Source organism: Staurois parvus, unplaced genomic scaffold (genome assembly GCF_062004578.1).
Source record: "Staurois parvus isolate SC_StPar_1 unplaced genomic scaffold, SC_StPar_1.0 ptg000668l, whole genome shotgun sequence".
Classification (NCBI taxonomy): Eukaryota; Metazoa; Chordata; class Amphibia; order Anura; family Ranidae; genus Staurois; species Staurois parvus.
Window position 1 is genome coordinate 8,090,786 of NW_028318464.1, and position 22,894 is coordinate 8,113,679.

General features: G+C 40.9%; 1 protein-coding gene across 3 annotated transcripts in view; it reads left to right on the plus strand.

The window, feature by feature from the left end:
- Nucleotides 1-20,325, plus strand: part of LOC149447891 (cdc42 effector protein 2-like) — a 52,085-nt gene extending 31,760 nt beyond the window's left edge. For 2 of the 3 annotated variants that reach the window (XM_089652015.1, XM_089652017.1), the window contains exon 2: nt 14,445-20,325. In XM_089652015.1, the coding sequence (XP_089508141.1) occupies nt 14,586-15,287 (702 nt within the window). In that variant the 5' untranslated portion in view covers nt 14,445-14,585 and the 3' untranslated portion in view covers nt 15,288-20,325. Of the gene's footprint in view, nt 1-6,443; nt 6,904-14,444 lie in introns of those variants that run through there. The other variant, XM_089652016.1, reaches the window with a different exon arrangement.
- Nucleotides 20,326-22,894: the final 2,569 nt, after the last annotated feature.

The window sequence follows — 22,894 nt, forward strand, 5'->3', positions numbered from 1 at the left end:
AACATGTATGGAGCTGTAGTTCCAAGTGATCCTGGGGGTACCTTCCAGTCATCAAATTAGATCTCTCATGGTTCCCCCATCAATCTCTCAATAGATGTCAGCAGTTCTAAAGTTACCTGTCTCCAAGCATATCCTGGTGAACCAAGCCATTCATCCCCTCCAATGCTGTATGGGCTTATATAGCCCTAAAATTGCACCAAGAACTGTGCTTCCGCTGATTCTGCACATGCACATAACAACGTCATTGCATATGTTGCCACGCAGTGATATCATGATGCGTACAATGTCAAGCAATGACGTCATGACAAAGCTGCCATGTCTGTATTCCCTTATACTGAACCAAAGGAGACAAAATCCAATAAAAACCTTTCAAAAACCGTATTAATTGGGGGCCATATTGCTACTCCTTCCACCATATTGGTAGTCCCCAAATCACGACAGTAGAATACTAATAGAACAGGAAAACCAGAAAAAGGAATATTAATACAAATATCTAAAAAGGGGGGGGAATATTTTGAAAAAGGGAAAAAAGAACAAAGCAAAGAATGTAAGGAACACTATAATCTCACCTACCCTCCAAGCACTAAGCAATAATTGCAAGGAACAAGGCCCTCCAATATGATGATTGCGGCTTTTTTATGGTAGGGAATCGGGTGTATTTCAGTATCTACTCATGCTAATTATAAGACACTTGTAATAGTCAACACTGGCAGAAATATGGCTTTCACAAAAACGCATGTACTAGTGCTTTGTAAGCTGGAGCTGTGTCTGCTGTACCGACCTTCATATGCACAGCAGTGTGTTAAACTGGCCATACACTATTAGGTTTTTTGTTTTAGGGTGGATGGATGAATCATGTGCTGTGACTATTATATTCTGACAGATGGCTCCAGTTATTGTCAGAATACTCGAACAGTAGCTGCTTCTGAGTGAATGCACCTGCTATTCAGTGAACAACTTTCTGTCCAGCTCCTTCAATTTTTCAGTTGAAGGATATTGGGCGGAAGGGTGGCAACAGGATCACCCTTGGAGTGAACTTTAATAGGTTCATCAGGAAGCACCCAAAATTTGCATAGTGTAGGGCCAACTTTAGTGGCCATAAAACACTTTGGAAATGTATATAATGACCAGCAAAACCTACTAACATAAATTAGAGCAAATTATGAGAAAATTGGTCTTCTCTAAATTTCTTTTAGCTTTCCAAAAATGTTTATTACTCTTTTTTATGATTTATTCTAACACAGTATAGTACAGTATTCAATCATATTTTATTATACTGAAATCAGACCAGTGATGCAAGCTGGTGTCTTACTGTAACAAATTGCACACTGTTTAGAATTAGCCTATACGTGATTGCAGGAATGTGATGTCACAGTTAAATGTTAAGCCTGGGAAACAGTCATCTTCTAATATTTCTAAGTATAGTATGTCCTTCATGTGAGCAAACTGATGACACGGTTGGGTGGGGACTGAAATAAATATATGGATATATTGTATGGACTCACATTGCACAGTCATGGTTTATTTCTGCCTGGAGAATCTGCTGATACTGCAGAGTGAATAATCTCCTCTGTCTATAGTTGAATAGTATCCTGGCTGTAACCTCTATCAGGTATAATCCACAATCTCATTTTAGGTGCGTCCAGAATGCCAGATAAGCGCGTGACATCTCAAACAGGTGTATGTGCAGCTCATTCAATTAGTCCAAGAGATCAAAAAGACTTTACGCCTACAACTTTTTTGGTTTTGGGTGGATGCTAGGAGGTTGAAACTCTGACTTTTTTTGTCATAGCTATATCAGCCTATTTGTTGTTGTTTTTTCATTATTGGTGATGGTGTCTTGGGCAAACCCTATTTTGAAACCGTGCGGCTTATAGTGAAGTCGCACGATTTCAAAGTTGGATGAAATGCCAAATTCCGGTGCGATTTGCAAGACATCTGATACAGATGTCTATGAAAATCTCACCAAAAGTAGTGCATGCACTACTTTAGAAATTGTTGTGTCTCCGACCAAGTCTGAACCGCACCGATATAACCACTCTAATTGCAGACAGTAGGCTGCGATTTGGCATGCAATTTAAGTCTAACCCATAACTTTAACAGGAACCAAGTCCTTAAAGTGGTTGTAAACCTCCAAACTGAAATATGAACAAAGCATATATTGTACCTCTAGTGTGTACTTTTCTTAATTAAGAGCACTAAGTGTAATTTCTGTCTGCTATCAGCATGAATCACTTCTGAAAAGTTTTCCTGACACGGAAAAATATGGTCACAGGAGAGGGACCCCCAGCAGATTGACAGCCTCAGCTTTGTTCCTGTGTACAGCACACAGGGGTTGTGTCCAGGGGCGGAATGACAACTCATGGGGCCCCTGGGCAATAGGGGATCATGGGACCCCTGTGTCCTTGCCCAAACTCAAAAAAGCCTATGAAAAAGGTACCAGGGGCATCTCTTGGGGCCCCCTACTGACCCCGGGCCCTCGGGCAGTGCCCGAGTTTCCAAATGGTCAGTCCGCCGCTGGTTGTGTCCTTTCCCTCCAATCAGCTCTCAGCTCTCACTGAGCTCTGCAGAGTGTAATTTCAGCTCTCCGCCTTTTTTTTTTAACTATCAGACAAGCTTTATAACTTCTGGACTTTGAACAGATGTAGAGGACTGCAGATAAACAAGTACAATGTATGTAGGGAGATTTGTCATCTCTGTGTATCACCTGAGGCCAATCACTTCAGTGGGTATATGGAAGGGTTTGCAACCACTTTAAAGTGGAACTAAACCCATCAATTTACCTGTTTCCCAAAACAGTTACATTCAAGGCAAGCTGTGAATGATAACTGTCACAAGTGCCTTAGGTTCTCTTCTGAACTGTCAAGCCATCAAATGGCTGGTGTCATAACCCATCACATGTGCAGAACCATGGCAGCTGCAGATCAAACAAAGGCTAAGATGGTAGCTTCCTTGACTGTAAATGATAGGAGAGTTTAGTTTTGCTTTAACCTAGCCCTTACATTCACACTAGTCTAGCGCTACCCCCACAGTAGCTGCTAGGTAGATTGGGTTCTATGTGGTTTTGCCTTGACTATCAAACCTAGAGCCCTCTGCCACACCTGGTAGAACGAAAGTAGTTGCAAACCCTTATGGATACAATGCACTCAGCTGTGATTCAGTACCAGAAAATAAACACAAGACTGGCTAATGGTAAATGAACTCAGTGTATTGTAACATGTTGCGGTATATGGCAGTAAATGAGCAAATAGAGAAATAGGTCAAGCACAGTCCACTAGACAATACTAGGTTACAACTGTTATTAATGACATTTTATATGGTTGAATTGTTTAATACCTGATAATTTATAAATTTGCAATAAACAATGGCATAGATAACACTGCAATACCTTTCTAGCGACCAGTAGGCTATGCTGCTTAGAGTGTACTCTGTATGAAATGTTACACTAAGACCTAGACCTTCCTACAGAGGTCCCTTGTTCTCTGGATGACAAGTAAAGTTCTTAAAGAACAGCTATCTGAGAAGACAGTCCTTTGCCCTAATTTTTCAGCCAACTAACATTGGGGCTCAGTCTTTCCAGTGGTGCATATACGTGATGCTTCCTCCATGTTCCCCTTCTCTTTGGGAGCTAAGTATGGGTAACATAAAAGGCCTACCCTGGGGTGGGTTCTTCTAGGCTATGCTAGGCACCAGTGTTGCCAACCTACCATATTCAAATTCACTGACATGACACACGAATTTTACTGGCGCAGTCAGGTTTTTACTTGCATTTCCAAATGTTACAAAATTACAGTGTTAAGTGCAAATTTAAGTATTTAGGCTACAAACAAGTACAATTTGCAATTAGTAATGCGATTTAAGGCAAATACTGTAGCAAAAAACATTTATTTTATTTTCGATATGGTAAGTAAGTAGCTCAGGGTCAGGACTCAGGAGGTTAAGAAATTAGAATGGGCAGGCACACACACATGAAAATGACTCTCACCCTGACACTGACAGCAGTGTGCAGCAGCACAGATGATTATACCTCAATGACATGACATGTCCCCTTCTGAGTCACAGCAACAGTCTCTCTCCAAGCCAGGTGGTCCCTTCAGTCCACTCCAGTCCAAACAGCACTGACAGTCCTGCTCCCAGCTTGCCTTGCTCCTGTCCTGCAGACCTGCACACAAGGCTCCAGCTGCTCCGCTTGGCTCCCTTGCACCATGACATCACACGACATGCCTCCTGCTGGTGGTGTCCGAACAGAGCACACTATAGCATGCACTTGGATGGTCTTGGCTGGCTTCGGCCAGGAACTGCGCATGTTCAGTCTTGAGCCGAGTGTTAGCCATATTTTTAACTGGCCACCTTTTCCTGGCATTTACTGGCAGGAGAAAAGTGCCGTTTCTTACTGGCTGCCAGTAAAAATACTGACAGTTGGCAACACTTTTAGGCCCCTGTAACAGGATCATTCTACTTTATACATGGGGTACCTTTACTCTGTGCCATTTTCATCAATGCCATGGGACAAGGCTGAAGCCGCTGTTGGTAAATACTCGAGCTTAGGGTGGGCCTTTACTCTTAGAGATGAACATACACCACATACACTTGCACCATAACTGTCCTCCAGTTAACACTCAGATTCCCATGACAATGTACATTCTCACTGCAGACTTGCAATTAGGAGGGACACCCTGAGCCTTGTCCACATCCTTCTGCCCAGCATTTTCCACTACCATTCCCAGCAGCGGAATAGAGGCTGATCCACCTATAACAGGTACATGCTACAGACAGGCTGCATTACTGACTGTAGACTTCCGTTACCCAGAAAAACCATTTACTGTCTTTCTATCCCAATGTGTTAGTGAAGCAAAAACTGTAGGAAGATGACATTACTTGCATTACACTTTGTGGACCCGATGACCTCCTACATCACGACAGGCTCCAAGAAGTTTCAGGCTCTCTCTCCACAATCCCATGGCTCTCTGCTCCAGACCACTGTCACTTTTTTATATCACAGGACCAGTGGGTTGGACCCAAAGGAACTGACCAAGAAAAAGACCCAGGAAAAACATCTAAGCCTCCCTTCCATGGAAGCACCTAACTAGTTCAATTGCAACCCGTTTACACACATAAGTACAGTCTCCGTAAAGTCTGCATGCAGTGAGTAAGGCTGCTAGTTAGATGGCCAGTCCCTATGCACTCAGTCTTATTATTAATGGCAGCAATGCCCTCTCACCAGTCCCATTGACAGAACAATTTTGGTCCTGCTGTTTAGATGTCAGTTCATTTCTGGATCTGCCTAAAGCGACTCCATTCCTAAGCACACAGGATTACCAGCGCTCTGGTTTCTGTCCCAGGCTGCAGGCTTGTAGCAGGTTAGTGTGCACTCAAGGATAGCAATGTGCACATTCCAGTCCCCTCACAGCATGAGGAAGTTCTCTCTCTAAAGTTCAGGAGAAAAACATTTTCCTCCTGTTATGAGTGTAGTCCATAAACCCATGAAATATCCTCTTCCCAGACTACACTTCCCTGAGTTCAGTGCAACCGGCATCAAAGTCTCTCAAGTCCTTTATGCCCACTGCTTCCCTCTGCTGGATAAATGCTGAATGGCACTAAAAGCCAGCATAAGTGTGGATTCGCATATGTGCGGGATTCATACATGTGCGGTGTGGACTGAAGCTCAGGTATCACAGCTAATTGACAGAGTAGTTGCTTAACGATTCAGGTCAGGTTTAGATCAGGTTCAGGTCAGGATTTTATCCTGTTTACAACAGATGACATGTGTGGTTTAGAATAACCTGTAATCTGCACCTGAACCGGACCACACTGCTCAGAAATCGGACAGGACTTTTTCAATCTGCACTGACTCTGCACCATAGGAAGCAATGTTATTTCACGTCATGTGCCTTGGATGCAGTTCGAATGTGAACCGGCACAAAGTCTTGTATAGACACACAAAGCAGCTGCAGCACAGTGTCTTTACAGTGGCTCCTTCTCTAGCCAAGCACCTGGCCACACTAGAGTTTGGTTTAATTGAATGCAGGAGAAATTATCTGGCACATATAAACAAACGTTATGCTTCCCTGATCAGGTTCTCCAGCATTTAAATGAACTTGTGTTTAGATGTGTTTAGATGCATTCAGTGTATCTAATCTGCCCCTGGAAGCAGAGAATAATATTTTCTGTAAACACAGTTAAACTGAATGCACCTAAATGCAGGTAGAGCATACTGCAACATATACCATTTAGACCTCATTCACACTGGCACCGTAAATATGGTTACCTGCATTTAAAAAAAAGAGTGCAAGATTATTTCTATTGAGAAGTTTGCTTTAATTTTCTAGCTGGTTTCAGAAGCCTGATGGAATTTGGTAGCCATGGGCAGCAGCACTCTTATTAAAGGATGCAAAGGCACCACCTTTTTTATTGGGAGGTATGGGAATCTAAAGGGAAGCCATACTGCAGTTAGGTTAGGAAAGGAGGGAGGAGGTGAAGTCTGTAAAAGGATCAGAGCTCAGAGGTGCAGCTCAGCAGATCATTGTTAGCACGGCTGCATTTTATTTTATGTCAGAGGAAATGTAAGGTTGCAGCAGATGGGATAATGCTTTCCTATACATGACATTCTGGACAAATGCATTTAACATGTTCTGGGCAGAAGTATGAGCTGAAATGTATCCCGGCTTCTCATTAATGGAGGGAGGCATCTGGGAGGTTAGTGCTATTTGATATAATCTATGAGATCAGCTCTGCAGCCATCTGTCTGCTGGGAGCAGCCATGTCTGATATAAGAAGGAGGATCCAGGAAAGAATGGTACAGCTGTCCTCATCACCTCTGTCCCAGGAGTCGGTAATTATTTCATCTCTTCACAAAGCTCTGTTCATCTAATGGCCCCGTCTGTCTTTGCAGAGCCTAGCCAGGTAACCGATCCATAATTTTTATTCTATGACATGACCTGTCCTTGCTTCTAAATAATCGTGTATTCCTCAAATCCTAAAGCTGAACACTATGCATATATAAAGGCACAAGATAATGCAGTGCTGCAATAATTAATACATCATTAAATTTTTCTTAAATATGAGCAGTGTAAGTACCTGAATTTGACTTGATATCAGCCTTTATTATCTCCTAAAGGAACCACAAGAAGCCAATGCTCCTGTTTCTGCAGTGTGCAAGAAGCATGCAAATAGGATAAGGGAGCAAAGTGAAATAAAGATGATCACAGATTGTAGGTCATTATATGCTTTGTCACTATGCTTTTATTGTTATTTTATTCTTGTATTCATTTTTCAATAGCAGCATTTTTCATTACGTTATTTTTATGTGACATCATTTGTTTTAGCTACAACAGACCCAGCTACATGGGGATCTGCGGCATCTTATTAGGTATTCTGTTTTGTCATTCTCTTATGTTTTATGGCAGTGGCTCTCTTTATATTCACCTCAGGAAGATAATCACAACTGTTTTTATAATTTTTTATCCCTTATATATTTTGTAGGCTATCAGTTTAATTCTATTCAGATTAGACCGTCCATTCAGTGTTGTGCACCTAACAAAATGGTTCCTGATAAAACTTCCTGTTAGGCTCAGGGAAAATGGCACTTGTTGCCATAGTTAACATCTAAACAAGGTCCGATATATAAATGAGGAATATGGTGCCGTGACTTGAGAAAGTCACGTGACTTGTGACGAAACGCATCAGTGCCGAGTCTGTTACATCATTACGCCAGACAGGAGGTGAGTCCCAGCACACTTTGTCCATTCAGATGCTGATATTGAGAAGGTCTTAAGGGAACAATGTACGTTACTTTCCACAAGCTGGCTATCTATGTGCACAGATGTTGGTGCACTGTTAAATGTGAGCGGATTTTACGTATCTTAATAAAGGCTCAAGTTTCTATACAGTTTAGAACTATGATGGCTCTTTGATTTCCTTTTTATGGGCACAACCCTGAATTCTGCAACCCGCCCAGTCCGTACTAGGTCTCTTATATGTGAAGGATCGCTGTGAATTCATAGGAAGCAGTTGGCCACTGGTGTATCACCCCAAGGGGGAAAGCGCATTTAGACCTGTATAAAGGTCTAATTTTCAGGTGAGCACATAGTTTGGTTGGTGGCGGAACACCTGGTATTGTGGACCTAAGAGCACAGGAACATCAAGATGGTTGCAGTTATATGATATCAGTATGATTAATAAAGAAGATTGACATCATTGAGACAAAAAAAAGACATGAGTTATTCCGTTTTTCGGAGTTCCCTTCACTATTGCCTTGCTGTACATTCATATGTTTTACACACTGGATATATGTTATTTATTAGGAGGAATATTGATACCAGTTACACAATTAAAGATTGTTCTGTTTTTGGGGGGTTCACACCACTATTACACTTTCATATGTTTTATACACTAGATATATGTTATTTATTAGGAGGAATATTAAGAAAGATTGATACCAGTACACAAATAAAGATTGTTCTGCTTTTGGGGGTTCCACCACTATTGCAGTATTACACTTTATTGGTTTTACACGTTGGATATATGTGTTTTTCATCACTGAGGATTTTCAGCTATATCATTACTATTATGTTTTTCAGTAACCTATTCTTGATTGTATTTTTTTTAATGTGTCTGTCTATGTCATTTTAGCAGCATGCACTATATTAGTCCCCTTTCAAACTGACGGTCTGATCAGGTCCTCATGTCAGTTTTTTAGGTGAACCCGATCAGACCATCCATAGCTCTCTATGGAGCGGCGGGTGTCGCAGACACCCACCAGCATCCGATCAGATCCTGTACGCTAAAAAAAGATCCTTTTCGTTCCCTATCACTCCGGCAGATCGGATCAGATGACAGTCGGATGGAAATGGACAGGTGGTCTGTTTCCATCCGACTGCCCATAGAAAACAGCAGATTGTGTCGGAGCCTGCTCTGCATTAGTGGAGCAAACACAGACCTGTCATCCATTTGCTCAGCCGGGATCAGTGGAGAGATCCCCCGCTGAGCAAGCGGTTCCGCTGACGGGTCCACCCCATCTGAAAGTGGCCTTATTCTTTGAATATGGCTATATGTTGTTTTCTAGTCCAAGGGCATCAGATATGTATCAAAGGGTCACACCATTATTGTACTAAAAAGGGAGCGATGCATTAAAAAAATGATAAGTTGCAAGATGTTACATTTTTGTTTTTGGGCATAATCAAGTTTTAAAGGCTAAGTTCACCTTTTCAGGCAGAATTTCACTTTTCATAATAAATAAAATCCTTTTCTAATGTTCTTTCTACCCCAGCCATCCCTCTCACTTACCTCTTCCACGAAAACTTTACATTTTCACGTTTCTGTTTGAATTTGCAAAAAATTATTTCTGCTTCCATCATTTTATCTAGATCATCTCCCATCATGCACTGTGTTAATGCATCACAGAATAGGGCGTGCTTACCTGTCTGGACCACACTTCCCTCATTACCATACCACCTCTTGTTATATTTCCACCCACTTTCCTAATACTTTCCTTAAGGTGATCATACACATTACACTCTGATTGTACAATTTCCTGAAACGCGCTGATGTGAATGGAGTCTCATTGTTCTTGTTTAAACACAGCAATTTTACTTTCAGGCCTTAGTTACATCTAGCATAGTGGGAGCACATGGTTTTTGGCCCAGCAATGGGCTTCCCTACATGTGGCAAAGTAGCTCACAGGACATTTTGGCAAGTTGCGGTTTGCATGTTTTTAACTGTGTGTTTTGCTGCTTATGTGGCTTGTTTTTTTCACTGGGCAAAACGTTTTTTCTGCCGGTTTTTTCTTCTGCATTTGGGATGCCGATAACAATAATATGGCACTAGTTCATTTTAGGTGTATAAAGGTGGCCATATACTATACAATCTCCTTTAGATTTACCAAAGCTATATAAGAGGGCACACCTTTGTATCCAATCACTTTGTATGCATTCAGGTAGTTGATAGTAGATCTAAAGGAGGTTGTACAATCAGATTGTATAGTGAGCTTTACAGACTTTCAGGGACATGCTTCTCCTGTTTTCCATACTACAACTCTGTTCCACATAGGCCCTTATGTAATACCTCAAACTCCTGCACACTCTGCCAAATATGATGAAGGTCAAGATGAAGGTAACAAAAAATAAGATCGCTTACTGGCTGTGTATTTAGTGAGAACAGATAATGATATATAGACTAATGATATATAGACTAATTAATAATGATTGCATGTGTGTACGGAGGTGGGTGGAAGCAATCTCCTGGAGGGGGAGTACAGGTGCAGGATGTGTGTTGAGGTGGTGAAGTACTTCCTTCTAACAATTTTAAAGTAATAAATGCCATATTCCAGGATGGAGCAAGAAGTAATGGAGGGGTTTTCTGTGAACAACCAGGGGCTGAGGTAATGCCTGTCCTAAAAGACAAAGAAAGTTATTTTTTTACTGCAACAAAGGAATATTGATGTTATATTGTTACATAGGGGAGCTGGAATTTAGAAAAAAAGGTGAACTTATCCTTTAAATAAAGATACTTTATTTTCATAGTTGCAGCAAATCACTTGGTTCATGGCTGAAAGTATTTACGGCATAAGTGGATTGTGTTGGATTTGTATACATTAGAAGGTGGGGTAAAACCTTATTTACTGGTGCCTCTACTAATGCCCATACCAAAGTTCTGCATGTCTTTAATCAGTGCCAATTAGCTCATCAGAATATCAACAGCAATACAAGAGAAAGTTCTACTACTGGCAAGTGGGATGAAAGTCACTGTGACAGGCAATTATTTTGTGATAGGCTCTGGGAGGGCTTGTCCATCCTGTTTGTTTAAGGGGAAGGAAGCTTATCCCAAAATACAGCCCTGGTTTCCCCCGGAAATCTATTAATACAGATCCCATGTAATTAATGTGTTACCATCCTTATGTTTATCTTTGCCTGTCCTCCCTGATTAAATGAAGATTATTCCTGCTGGTATGATGTTTCTGAAGCTCAGTAAACTATACCCCCCCACCATGGCTGTTTCCTGATAGTGTGATGTTTGATTTTATGCTCTATAGAACAAGCTGATGGCTTTTTTTTAAATAAAGCAGAAATTTGCAATGTGCATTTCCTTCTAGTTCATAAAATTTGGTCTCAAGGTGGTCTGTGCGGTCTCCTATCTGAGTGATCTCCCCCCCCCCCTCCAAGCTCTTGGGCCAATTTTCCAACTTCAACAGAGATAGTGGCAGTAATATTATGCAGAAATACTTGCAGTTTGTCTGCTAAGGTGTCCACTGTCAGAATTGGGGTCACTGGCACGGGTTGTGAAGCTGCAGGGGGGTCTGCATCATCCCATGCATCTCAGCAGGTCTCCTGGAGGGCTCACCGGGGATACCGCCGCTGCCCGGGGATGCAGGCCTAGTAAAGAAATGGTTCAGCACCGAGGATCTGGAGGAGGCGGCGTGGGCGGCTTCCAGCACCCGATTTTTCCAATGGGGATGCAGCGGTGTGTGGTGACCTGGTAAAAGGCGCTCCCAGAGCTCTAGGTGTGGTAGAAGCAGAGCGGGAAGGTCGGTAAATCCGAGGGTTGGTGGAGCTCCGGTATTAGGCGGCTGCCATCTTGGACCACCGCCGTGCATTTCCTTTTAACAACCAATGAGTCACCTTTTTTTGTGAACAAGTGGTTTGGTGGTAGATCGGGGCAGTAGGGGTGTACAGTAAAAGTCTTTTAAAATTATACTAGAAGTTCAGATGTTTTATTTTAAAAATTACAAATATGTCATACTTACTGTTATGAGCGCGGCGTCAGACCCCCAGCCCTTCTTACCGACTTGTGGCCGAAGGACTAGCCAATCTAAAACCGAGCTGTCACTTGGGTAACAATGCCACGCTCAGCTGCACCCTGCACAAAGATGTTCCAACTCACTGGACCACAAGCTATGTGCCGCAGCCTGAGAGCGATTGTTACTGGGTCAGGTTAATTACGCAATTAACCCTTCACACTGCCACCACCACCTTTTTGTACGGAGAAAGAGGAAACTCGCCAATCTTAGCAGTAACACTATGATGTTTGAATAAGCGTCTGTATACACCCTGTCACCGCAGGCAGATGTATGCAGAAGTTTAAAACACACAGTAGCACTCTTCAGAGACAGGGATTCTTAGTTTGCATTAAAGAGCTTTAGAAACAGTTCAACGCTTTTCAGAAAATAGGATTTATTACTCAAAAAGGTCAGAAATGGTGCAATAAAAAAATTTACAGAAAAAGATGTAGCCAATATATATAAATACAGAGAGCAGTAACACAACAGAGAGATCACAGAAGTTTAAAAAGGTAGAGTACTTGCCAGAAGTCCTGGTTTAAGCAGCGTTCAAGTGTCCTGAGCAAAAGGGTACCGTTTCTCCCAAAGTTGGTTTCTGATGTTAAACGGGAGAATATCTTCATCTTACTTCTCTTGGGCCTGACAGCCTCTTTTCTAGTCCACCAGCAGGCATTGTCTCTGAAGCCAAGGGCTAATCACCTCATGTGGGGAGGGGGTGTAGGCGGAGACCCAGGCTAGTACCAAAAATCCCTCGCAAGTTATACCATGGTCAATCACCTTCCATAGGTACATGTAGCATCCTATCCACTGGTAGGATAATATGCAGAATGATATTATGAACGTCCAGACACCAAATATGACATATTTGCTTGGGACGGTTAAGGAGATATCACTTTCTGCTCTCGGGTAGACGTAATCTAGGGATGTAAGGTATCAGGTGATTCGCATTAAACTGATCTGTCTGAATATATGTTTTTTTTCATTGTACATTTTTCCTGCTGTGGGAAATTATGAAAATGTATGAAAAAGTGGTTTCAAATGGGATGTAAGGTTTTACTACTATTCCGGAATGCTTTCAAGTCCAGCAACTGACGGGTTTATAGCTTTACCAGCAGCTCAGAGCAAGAGTCTGCCAGACACACTGGAATCAGCTAATTGGGTTTACAACCATTAAGTGTATCCAGCTGTGCCCGATGCACTCCTGAACTCAGCCACACCAGACCACATGCCATTCAACAGGAAGGGAGGGGGGGGACTGATTTGGAGTGAGAATGACACAAGATGGAGGATCTTTAGCAACATGGACGTCCGTGTCCATATTTGTGCGCACGATTGCTACACTTACATGCTCTGTTTTGCACAGAACAGCCCTGATCCTCCTCCACATGTGCATGCTCGCTCCCGAGCCACCTTTGAGACACAGACATCGCTGTCTATAAGACACACAGAGTGCCTCTCCCCCCCCAAATTCCGCTTACTCGCTGTGATTGACAGCAGTGGGAGCCAATGGCTTCCGCTGCTGTGTCTGAGCCAATGAGCAGGAAGAGACTTGGGAGAGCTGCTCATGCACAGCACTAGATCGAGATCAGGCTAAAATGCAAAAAGGTAAAATACCTTCAACCTTCAGAACCACTAAAAGTGTGCTTTAGGATCTTCTTTTTTAAGCCCTTGCACTCCAGTCACATTAATTAGCTTACCTGGCTAGGCAAAATCCTCCAAACCAACAACACAATGTGCATGGCCGCACTCCCTTAAAAGTATTTAGAGTCAGCAGGGTTTTGACTCAAAAAGCCAACACCCTTTCATTCTAATGTGTTTCATCCTATCCTGGCCTTAGACATATCATACTATAACTTAGGTCAGAATTGGTCAAAACACATCAGTATGGATGTTTTTCCCCTTTTATATATGTTTAATTTAGATTATGATGGATTCTAAATGGGTGATGGCTTTTTTGATTTACAGATTTCTATTGCCACTGTCTTGTGGTTTTAGTTTTGCTGTATTAGAATGCCATTATATCTGAAAGACAGTGCAAGCTGGAAAGAAAAGTGAAGCACTATTTTTGTGTATTTCCTTTATTAATAAACAGGGGAAATATTATGTAGCTGTGTATGTGAATTAGGGCTACATTTTGAGGTCCTCACATCATCACATTTTAGTAAGTGTGTTAAGGTAGTTCATTAATTAAAGTATAACTACAGGCAAAACATTTGTTGTTTTGAAAAGAGTGCAGAGGGTTTAGAATGCCATTCAGGTTTGTATTGCTGTCTGCGTCCCCATAGGGGAGATTCACTCTCTTTATTTGTCTTGTTTACTGTTATCACCAAGCATGAAAGTAAAAGGAAACTCCACATTTTGGGCTGCCACCAGAAAAGAAATAAAGGGGAAATCTTCCAATGGTTTCACTAATTTCTGGTGATACTGTTAACAATCAGGGATTTCCACTGTTTGGTGGTATTTTCTATCATTTGATTATTATTAATAAAAGGTACAGCTTTCTGAAAAATATTTTTGTATATTGTGATAAGTCAAGAATATATTCACACAAAATCATAAAGTTACTGGAAGGTCTGCTTTATAAATGCTTGTGAGAATGTAAGAGGGTTACAATAGCATATATATTGTATAATGACTTTTCCAAATTAATAGAGAACATTTTTTCTTTCAGGTTCAAAGGACGATTCGTTTTCAAGCAAGATATTTATCCCACTGAAGACAATGTCTATCATATACATGTAATTGCCTTGGTGATACTTCTTGTGGAGGTACTTAGAAGAAGTTTATTTGTAATCAACCTTGTCAGTGAAGAATGCCAGCTAAAACACCAATTTATTTGAAGACCTCAACTCCCAAGCGGGGTAAAAAGCCAAAGTTACGTGATGTTTTATCAAGGGAGATGATAAGCCCACCTCTGGGAGACTTTAGGCATAGTGCTCACATAGGACTGGAAGGGCAAGAAGACATGTTTGGGGAATTGTCCTTTTTGCAAGGAAAGTATGATCTGCTTCCAAACTTGGGCCGGAAGTTGACTATGCAGAGTACAGACACCAGTCTCGACCAAGAGTTTCACTCTCATGACAGTGATGGAAGCTTCCGTCCCTTTCTAAAAAATGCAGTGTCTCTTCCCGTCTTCACTGGTACCCAAAGTAAGGAGAGAGCACCTCCAAAACCCCCTAGACTCCACCTGGATGATGTTCCAAGCCAACGTTCTATGTCTATTAGTTATGGAGAGGGACGCTTTCATAGAGAAGAAGAAATGTCCTTCTCCTCTATCTCACAGGAGGAGAGCAGCAGGGTTTTGACAAATTCAGCTTGCTCTTCAGAAGGTTCCATTACTGGAAACATGTTCACCCAAGAACACGGGACAAATGAATCTCAAGAAAAGCCAGATTGCACAGATTCTAAGATTGTGGACACTCCATCTGAGTCACTGTTTGGGCTGGAGCTGGACCTTGGCCCATCCATCTTGGATGATGTCCTGAGGATAATGGATGGTTACAAAGCTTCATGACATTGGAAACACATAAACATTTTGTATATAGTCGTGTAAGGACACTATTTATTAGTACAGAAATGCTACAAAAAGAACTGGTGACAAAATAGTAGAGTTGGACCATCATCTGCCTACAATACCTATGGATATTTGGTTCTTATTATGAAACAGTATTTCATATTAGCACTAAGAATATAACAGTATATTATAGAATGACATTTTGCTGGCATGAACACTTACAGAGAATAATAGTATTTATTATACACATTTCTTTAACAGGTTTAAGAACTAAAGGCAAACTTCAAAATATTACAGACCCCAAAAATTCTCATGGCTCATTCATACCACATGCATGTTTTGTGCTTTCAGTGCAGGAATATTTTGCCCAAATCAATCATCTGCTTTTGGTTTGGATTACAAGAGATGTGCTGCATTGATATAAATGAGAAAAAAGCAAGCTCCAGTTTACAGTTCAATTGACAAATATAAAATGTCCAATAAATTTTGAGCACCTGGTATAAATGAAAAAGCTCATCCAATGTATTTATTTTTTTTTAGAAGAGTCTTGTGTAAAAATATTACTTCAGCTATGTACATTGCAATAATTCCATTAGATTTTTAATGTGTTTTTTTTTATAGACATTGAAGTTGTCAATGCCAGTGCACCGCGATAAGTGACAGGCTGGTATCCCTTCTATAATTACATGATCAATCCCAGTACATCAATATGAACCAATGTATTGCTTTAGACGTGCAGCACCTTTTGTAGAATCTGATCACAGATGGAACTTTTACAGCAGGGCAGTTCAGTGGATGACTGTAATTTGACCTCAAGCTTTGTGCATGCTTCTGGGAAACATGGTAAGCCAGTTACATAAGTAGGGAGATAAAAATTCCAAGAATCTCATGTATGAATTGAATACGGTTGCCATGTTTGCCAGTAAGGTATATTTACAGTTTAGAAAGTAGTAGTAAATTATGGCTGGCTACACGCTGAAATGAAAATAGAAGGTAGTTACATTAAGTTAAAAATAGCTTGCATAGTGATGTGGTGGATATACTGTTTTTATAGATTGCCAGGTTCTGTACTGCATATTAGCTTTTTTCTCAATAAAATTAAGGTAAGTAAAGATGTTATTGGCTGCATTTAACAATTTCAGTAGTTTAATATTTAAAATAATATCCTGCTTTTCACACAGACCTGAGGGCTTCATTGTCGTACTAAACCAACAAAAGGATGATAAGGCAGATGGCTTTGAGTGCTTGCAGTGGCCCTCAGTTAAATTTCTAGAGTAGTCTGATACACTCATTTAGGCCACCACCAAGGTTATATTGGTCACAATGTGACCCACCTCTTCCTGCTGCACCTAACTCCCTCTTGGCCCTTGAGGCCATCTATTTGAAGCAGGTGAAGAAGGAAGGGAGGGTCACTGATAGCATAATAAAGCAACCTCAGTTTTCATGTTTTGGAAGTTAATGTGAGTGCACACATCAGGAGGTACCGGTATTGTCAATCAGATGATGGCCCTAGCCACAATTACACTTTACGTTCTCAACTGGTTGAAAATATTTGATGGGTAGAAGAAAGTGAAGTCTACTATTTCATTGAAAGGTGTGAAGTCTTATAGGTTACCATTAGTAAAGGAGATACAGATTACATGTTTAGTAATGGAGAATTCTAGCTTACCATATATAGAATACAGTGGTAGTTTTAAAAGGTAACTCCACTCACCCCAGAATTACCAGCAAATGTACAAAGTGTTCATGCTATATCTTCTTTTCAAAAGTTCTATACACACAAGCATTGCTTTTTATTCAGTTGTAGACCTTCATGTGAGAACATCAGATTCAGCACATTAAAACAAACTATTTACAAGCTTTAAAAAGTTTTTGGAACCCTTTTAACAATAATTGAAGCTTGAGTAACAAAAACAATTTTCCTGATGTCTGCTAAGTGAAACATTAAAGCCACAGCCAGCACACAGATTAAGAGCGATATTCAACATTCCAACAATGGACATGAGGGGTCCTTTAAAGCAAGCCTCTGGTGAAGTCATTTGAAAAAAAATATCAATTGTATGGTTTTAATTGACTTTTTTGTACCATCTGATTGGTGTATCTCCTGCCTCTGAACAAAATGTCTCATCTGAGATGTTGGCACTACATTTAATTCACAAATCATAACTTTTCCCTGTGTTTGGCCCTACCTGTAGACTACCCAATTATGTGTTCATTGAAGTTTTCCATCATAATGATTGACCAATAGACGGAGCAGGGAGGGGTGGGCTGAGCAGGACTTTGGGGAAAGTTACTTTTGGCCCCATTCATACTTGGGAATGGGGCCATAAGCAATTACATGTGGGAGACCCAGCAGGTAGCCCCTTTGAAATTAATAGGAGGCTGAGAGCTCCCACAGCTAATTATGGCCGCTGAGATGTAATTGCTCATAATCGCCAGGAACCCCTGTTGAGTCCCTGTCATGTATTCACTAATAGCCCCATTCCAGGGGCAGACTTACAACTCATGGGGCCTCCGGGGAATAGGGGATCATGGGGCCCCTGTGTCCTTGCCCAAACTCAAAAAAGCCTATGAAAAAGGTACCAGGGGCATCTCATGGGGCCCCCTACTGACCCCGGGCCCTCAGGCAGTGCCCAGGTTTCCAAATGGTCAGTCCGCCCCTGCCCCATTCACAAGTGTACATGGTGCCTTAACACTGAACTCCAGGCTATACAACTAAAATACATATATCAGATCTGATTTGCTTTCCAAAAGATTTGTAGTTCTGTTGCATAGTCCATGACAGCACATGATTGGCTCCTACTGCTGCCCCTCCCTCTACTGGTACTGCTGTGCAGCTGATTACAGAAGGCTGATATCAAGACAGACTCAGGTACTTATACCAGCTGCTGTTTAAAATGGTTTAATACATTGAATGTTTTCTTTTAAGAACATATAACAGCATTATTTGTGGTTTGTTGTATCTGCTTAGAGTTCAACTTTATGATATAATACCTTACCAGGGACACACCATTAAAATACAACAAGTTCAACAATCAGTATATATAATAAAGCCCACTAAAGCCATTTGTTTGCTTCTGTGTTGATGGTATCACCATAGGCTTACTTTAAATGCTTTTGGAGAAAACAACTTAACTTAGCTTTTTTTAATGTAAATGTGCTGTTTAAAAAATAAATCCCTCTACTCTATAGAAAAAAATACCTGGGCTCATGCAACCAAGCTGGAGTTATTGTTCTCTTTAGGTGGGATCACCATACACTAAAGATACCGCTCCTAACAGCAAACAGGTAAATCTGAGGTCTAAGCTTATTGATGAGGATCAAGTTTGTTTTCTTTTCTAAAATTGTGCTTATCTTTAAAATACACACCAGCCATTCTCAGCCAAGGTTCCGTGGAACCCTGGGGTTCCTCAGGAGGTAGCAAGGGGTTTCTTGAGCTGTGATGTACATCCCTTCTGATGGTGCCTGCATAGTTCCAGATGCAAGGTCACTTGGCAGAACCAGCAGCATGACAGCAAGTGTGGCATTCTGACCATCACTGTTAGGGGGCATTCTTCTCACTGACCAATACCATTGTAAAGGGTATTTGCTCAATGACTCCAATTGACTAATCTGAAAAGGGGTTCCCTGAGACCTTAACATTTTCTTCAAGGGCTCCTCTGGGTTAAAAAGGTTGGCAAAGGCTGCTATACAGAATGCTTCTCAGTCTAGAGTTCAGTTAATGCTTGTGTGAATTAGAAACAAATGTTTAATTGTGACTGGAGTTTACCTTTAAGATGTGAAGTAGAAGAGTAAAGACAGAAATTAAATTTGGCAAGTAAAGGCCAGGCAACTATAGCTGGGAACTTGCTGGATCTCTCCAAGCAATACTATTTTTTTTAGTGCTGTTACCGGTTCTGTTGAAAACTTCAGCAATGAGAATGATTTTGAGCTGGCCTGCTGTGCTGTTGGTACCTGGCCTGTACTTACCACTCTCCAGACAGCATCCCGTTGCTATGACTTCCATTGGCATAGGAGATGGAGTTGAGCAGGCGAGCTGCATTGCTGGGACCAGATTTGTGTTTGCGCCATTAGTCAGCATTCCATATGGCTCCAGGTAATGTTGATGGCCTTCTTGATAAGTGAAGGCAGAAATATTGTCATGTGATGCCCGAAGATACGCTTTTCCATTGAATACATTTTGGCGAATATTGCTAGGCATGCTGCTATTAACCCCATCTCTTACTCCTACTGATTTCTGCAAGGTCCCGGGTATGCCAATCATAAGCAGGACTGCTCAAATAATTGAAAGTATATATATAATTGGATTTGGTAAGTAGGAAGGGCAAAAGAGTAGTTTATGGACATGGGTTAGTTGTAAATAAATAATAACAACGTGGAAGTGTTATGCAGGTTTGAAAATGATTTGTTTGAAAAAACTGCTCCTTGGTTTGTGGTGGTAAATTATAAAACATTTTCCAAAAAAGACTGTACCTTTGATGAATGTTTAGTTCACAGACAATCAATTTGTTACACCAAAACAGTCTGTTTAATGAGAAGCACTTAAATCCTTTGGGATAAGTGGCTGACAGCATTTGTTTTATTGTGCAGAAGGACAGACAGGATAAGAGTAAAAGGGTAAGCAATAATAATGGCAGCAATTGACTAGGATGGGAATATTTATTTTAAATTCTACCTGCCCTGTCAACTCAGCATGGTAACTGATAGTTGTCACATCCCCAGTACCTCCTTCCATTGAGGTAGCCATCTTTCTCTCCCTGTCACTGTGCCCTCTGCTGGACTGCATTGGTAATGCTATATATTTTCTTTTGTATATAAATGATACTCTGTTGGATAATTTCGCTCAAGGCTCAGTTCTGCATGAGTATAATGCATCAGACTAATTTGGCTTTCTACCCTTGTTTTGTATCCTTTGTAATAATGGTTTTGTATCGAAATCATTGTTTCTATATTATGGGGCACAAAATGCTTCCTACTCATCTGGAAGTATAAATACTAATTAGATACTTGTTAGTTTTAATTAAAGATGTGTTAATAATTTGCTGCACTGTGTCATAATTATAGTGTGCATGTATGTGTGTAAATTGGAAAAAAACGTGTGTTTCACTGGTCAGCTGGTTCAAAGAGTGGTTCTTGTAAGCAATCAACACTCAACATGTGCATTTCCTAATATCCATAATCTCCCTAAACAATGAAAGTAAGGAGTATGCCAAAATCATCTCAAACTTGATCTCAAATGAAAGCTGAATGTGTCTGAAAGCATGTTGCATTTTCCCATCTACACATTCTTTATTTTAAAAAGAGCAATGTTTGAAGAAGAATTCCAGGTATAGATATTTTGTACATTGGTTCAGTTCGGACCAATGTAACTATGCATCTACCATACCTGACTGATGTTGCTGAAAGCAGGAAAACTTTGAACTAGACACCACTAATCACCACTAATCACCACTTGCTTCTGTACCTGTGCTGCGTGGCTGGCCTGCTGCATTCTAAACACAGAAGGTTGGTCACTGGGCCATACAGAGAATGCTTTGCATTTTCTGAATAAATGCAAAGCACTTTCTGACTAGACAAGGTAGAGATCACTGTCCCACCTCTCTACCTCATGCAATCAGAAAATGCTTTGCATTCATTCAGAAAGTACAAAATATTCTCGGAATGGCACCTGTAGTGAGCAGTCAAGGTCCTGTGTTCAGAATGCAGCAAAACAGCCACTCAGCACAGGATGCAGAAGCAAGTTGGTCCAATGTAACTATGCATAAAATATCCATATCTGGGTACATGTGTCCCCTGAAGTCTGAACCCCAGGATCTTTTTGCCAAAAACCTCACACTACCTATGTGCAAGCACTATGAGCAATTATTCCTAGATTGTAAGCTCTAACGAGCAGGGCCCTCTGTTTCCTCTTGTACCAAATTGTATGGTAACTGTAATGTCTACCTTCATTTTGTATAGTGCTGTGCAGACTATTGGCGCTATATAAATCCTGTAAAATAATTCCCCTTTCGGGGGGATTTTTGGGTACCCCCTACATCACATTCCAGAGATGTAGGTATATCTCTCAGAACTACATTGCACTCCTAGCATAGGCTGCCAATCAATGGCTGTAAATGGGGAAAGACTAGGGTGATCCACAGACTGAAGCTCCCCACTACAGGGAGCATTGCCTGCAAAAACTGCAGTTGCTTGGCTCAAGATGAGGGAGCTACAGCCACCAGTTTTGAAAGATATGTCAGGGCAAAATACAAAACAACACATTTCCTACATTTCTTTGATACATGCACATACAAGTTTCATCCTTTTAAACAAGATGCAAGTATAGAAAAATAACTGATAATGTGCCAGAAATACAGTGTGCTCCTGTCTTCCTCTTTGACATGACCAAACAGTCAGTGGATAGCATAAAGAGTGTCATAAACACTCTTTAGGAATCCTTCGCACTTCAGCACAACAAATGTTGATGCTTGAGACAGAGTCATATAGCTACTCAGGTGTCAAAACATGCCTCCACCAAACAGTAAAAAATGACTGCTCACCTTACTTATGACCAGTAGAGCACTTTCCCATTCAGGGGTTAATCCTCTGGTACCTTTAAAATTTCTTCTCCCCTCACCACTGGACTCCAAGCATGGGATAAAGTTTATGTAAAAGCAAAAAAGCCTCTAGTGTTCTCTGTAAAACCTTTATTATTGCCCAACAATATAAAATAGACTTACAGGACACAGCACTGTTTCAATAAAGTGCCAAAAAGAAGTGCATGTAGGTCGGCTACCAGCCAATGGCAAGATGGCCACGGAATAACGTCACCCCGTGAGCAGTGGATCCTACCTGTACAATTTATGTCAGCACAACCGCTAGCAGACTCCACTAGAAGAACGTGACAGGGTGACAGTGCAGGAACATAACTGGGAGATAGTTGTCACTCCATAGCAGGATAGACCTGATAAAGCACAATTATGGCAGGATCACCAGAAACATTTAGTAAAAGCTAAAGATGTAAATTTAATTAACAATGTGTTAAATTTAATTAAACTTTATTCATTTAAGAAGCACACAATTGTCTAACATGCATTTGCCCGCTGTAACATTATCAGTAGCCTTTACCCGGAAATACTTGGTCTCAATAATTTAGAGCGTTGTACGCATATGTAGCACTACCCCCACAGGAGCTAACTTGTATAGTGAAGTTCTCTGTAATGTGCCTTGACTCCAAGAACAACCTTGGCCCCTCTGACACACCTGGTTGATCAAAAATCACTACAAGGATGGATAAATACCCAAGTGTAAAATACCTTTAACCTGGCTGTGGGTACTACAAATAAATAGACCTATAGTTGTTTAGTGGTAAATGCTCTTAATCTATTGATACCGGTGAGAATAAATAGTGAATTGAACATAAATGAGCACACAGATGACTGATTATAACACAGTCTACTAGACAGAATAATAACTATGTGTAAAGTGTCAAAAATAAAATTTTATACCCCTAACTAGATTCAGCTGGATAAGATAGTAAATCAGCTATAATCACTATTAGTAAACATTAAATGCAATATAAATGAGTGCACTCTAAGGTTAGAGTGCACTCTAAAGGATTGGTAGGG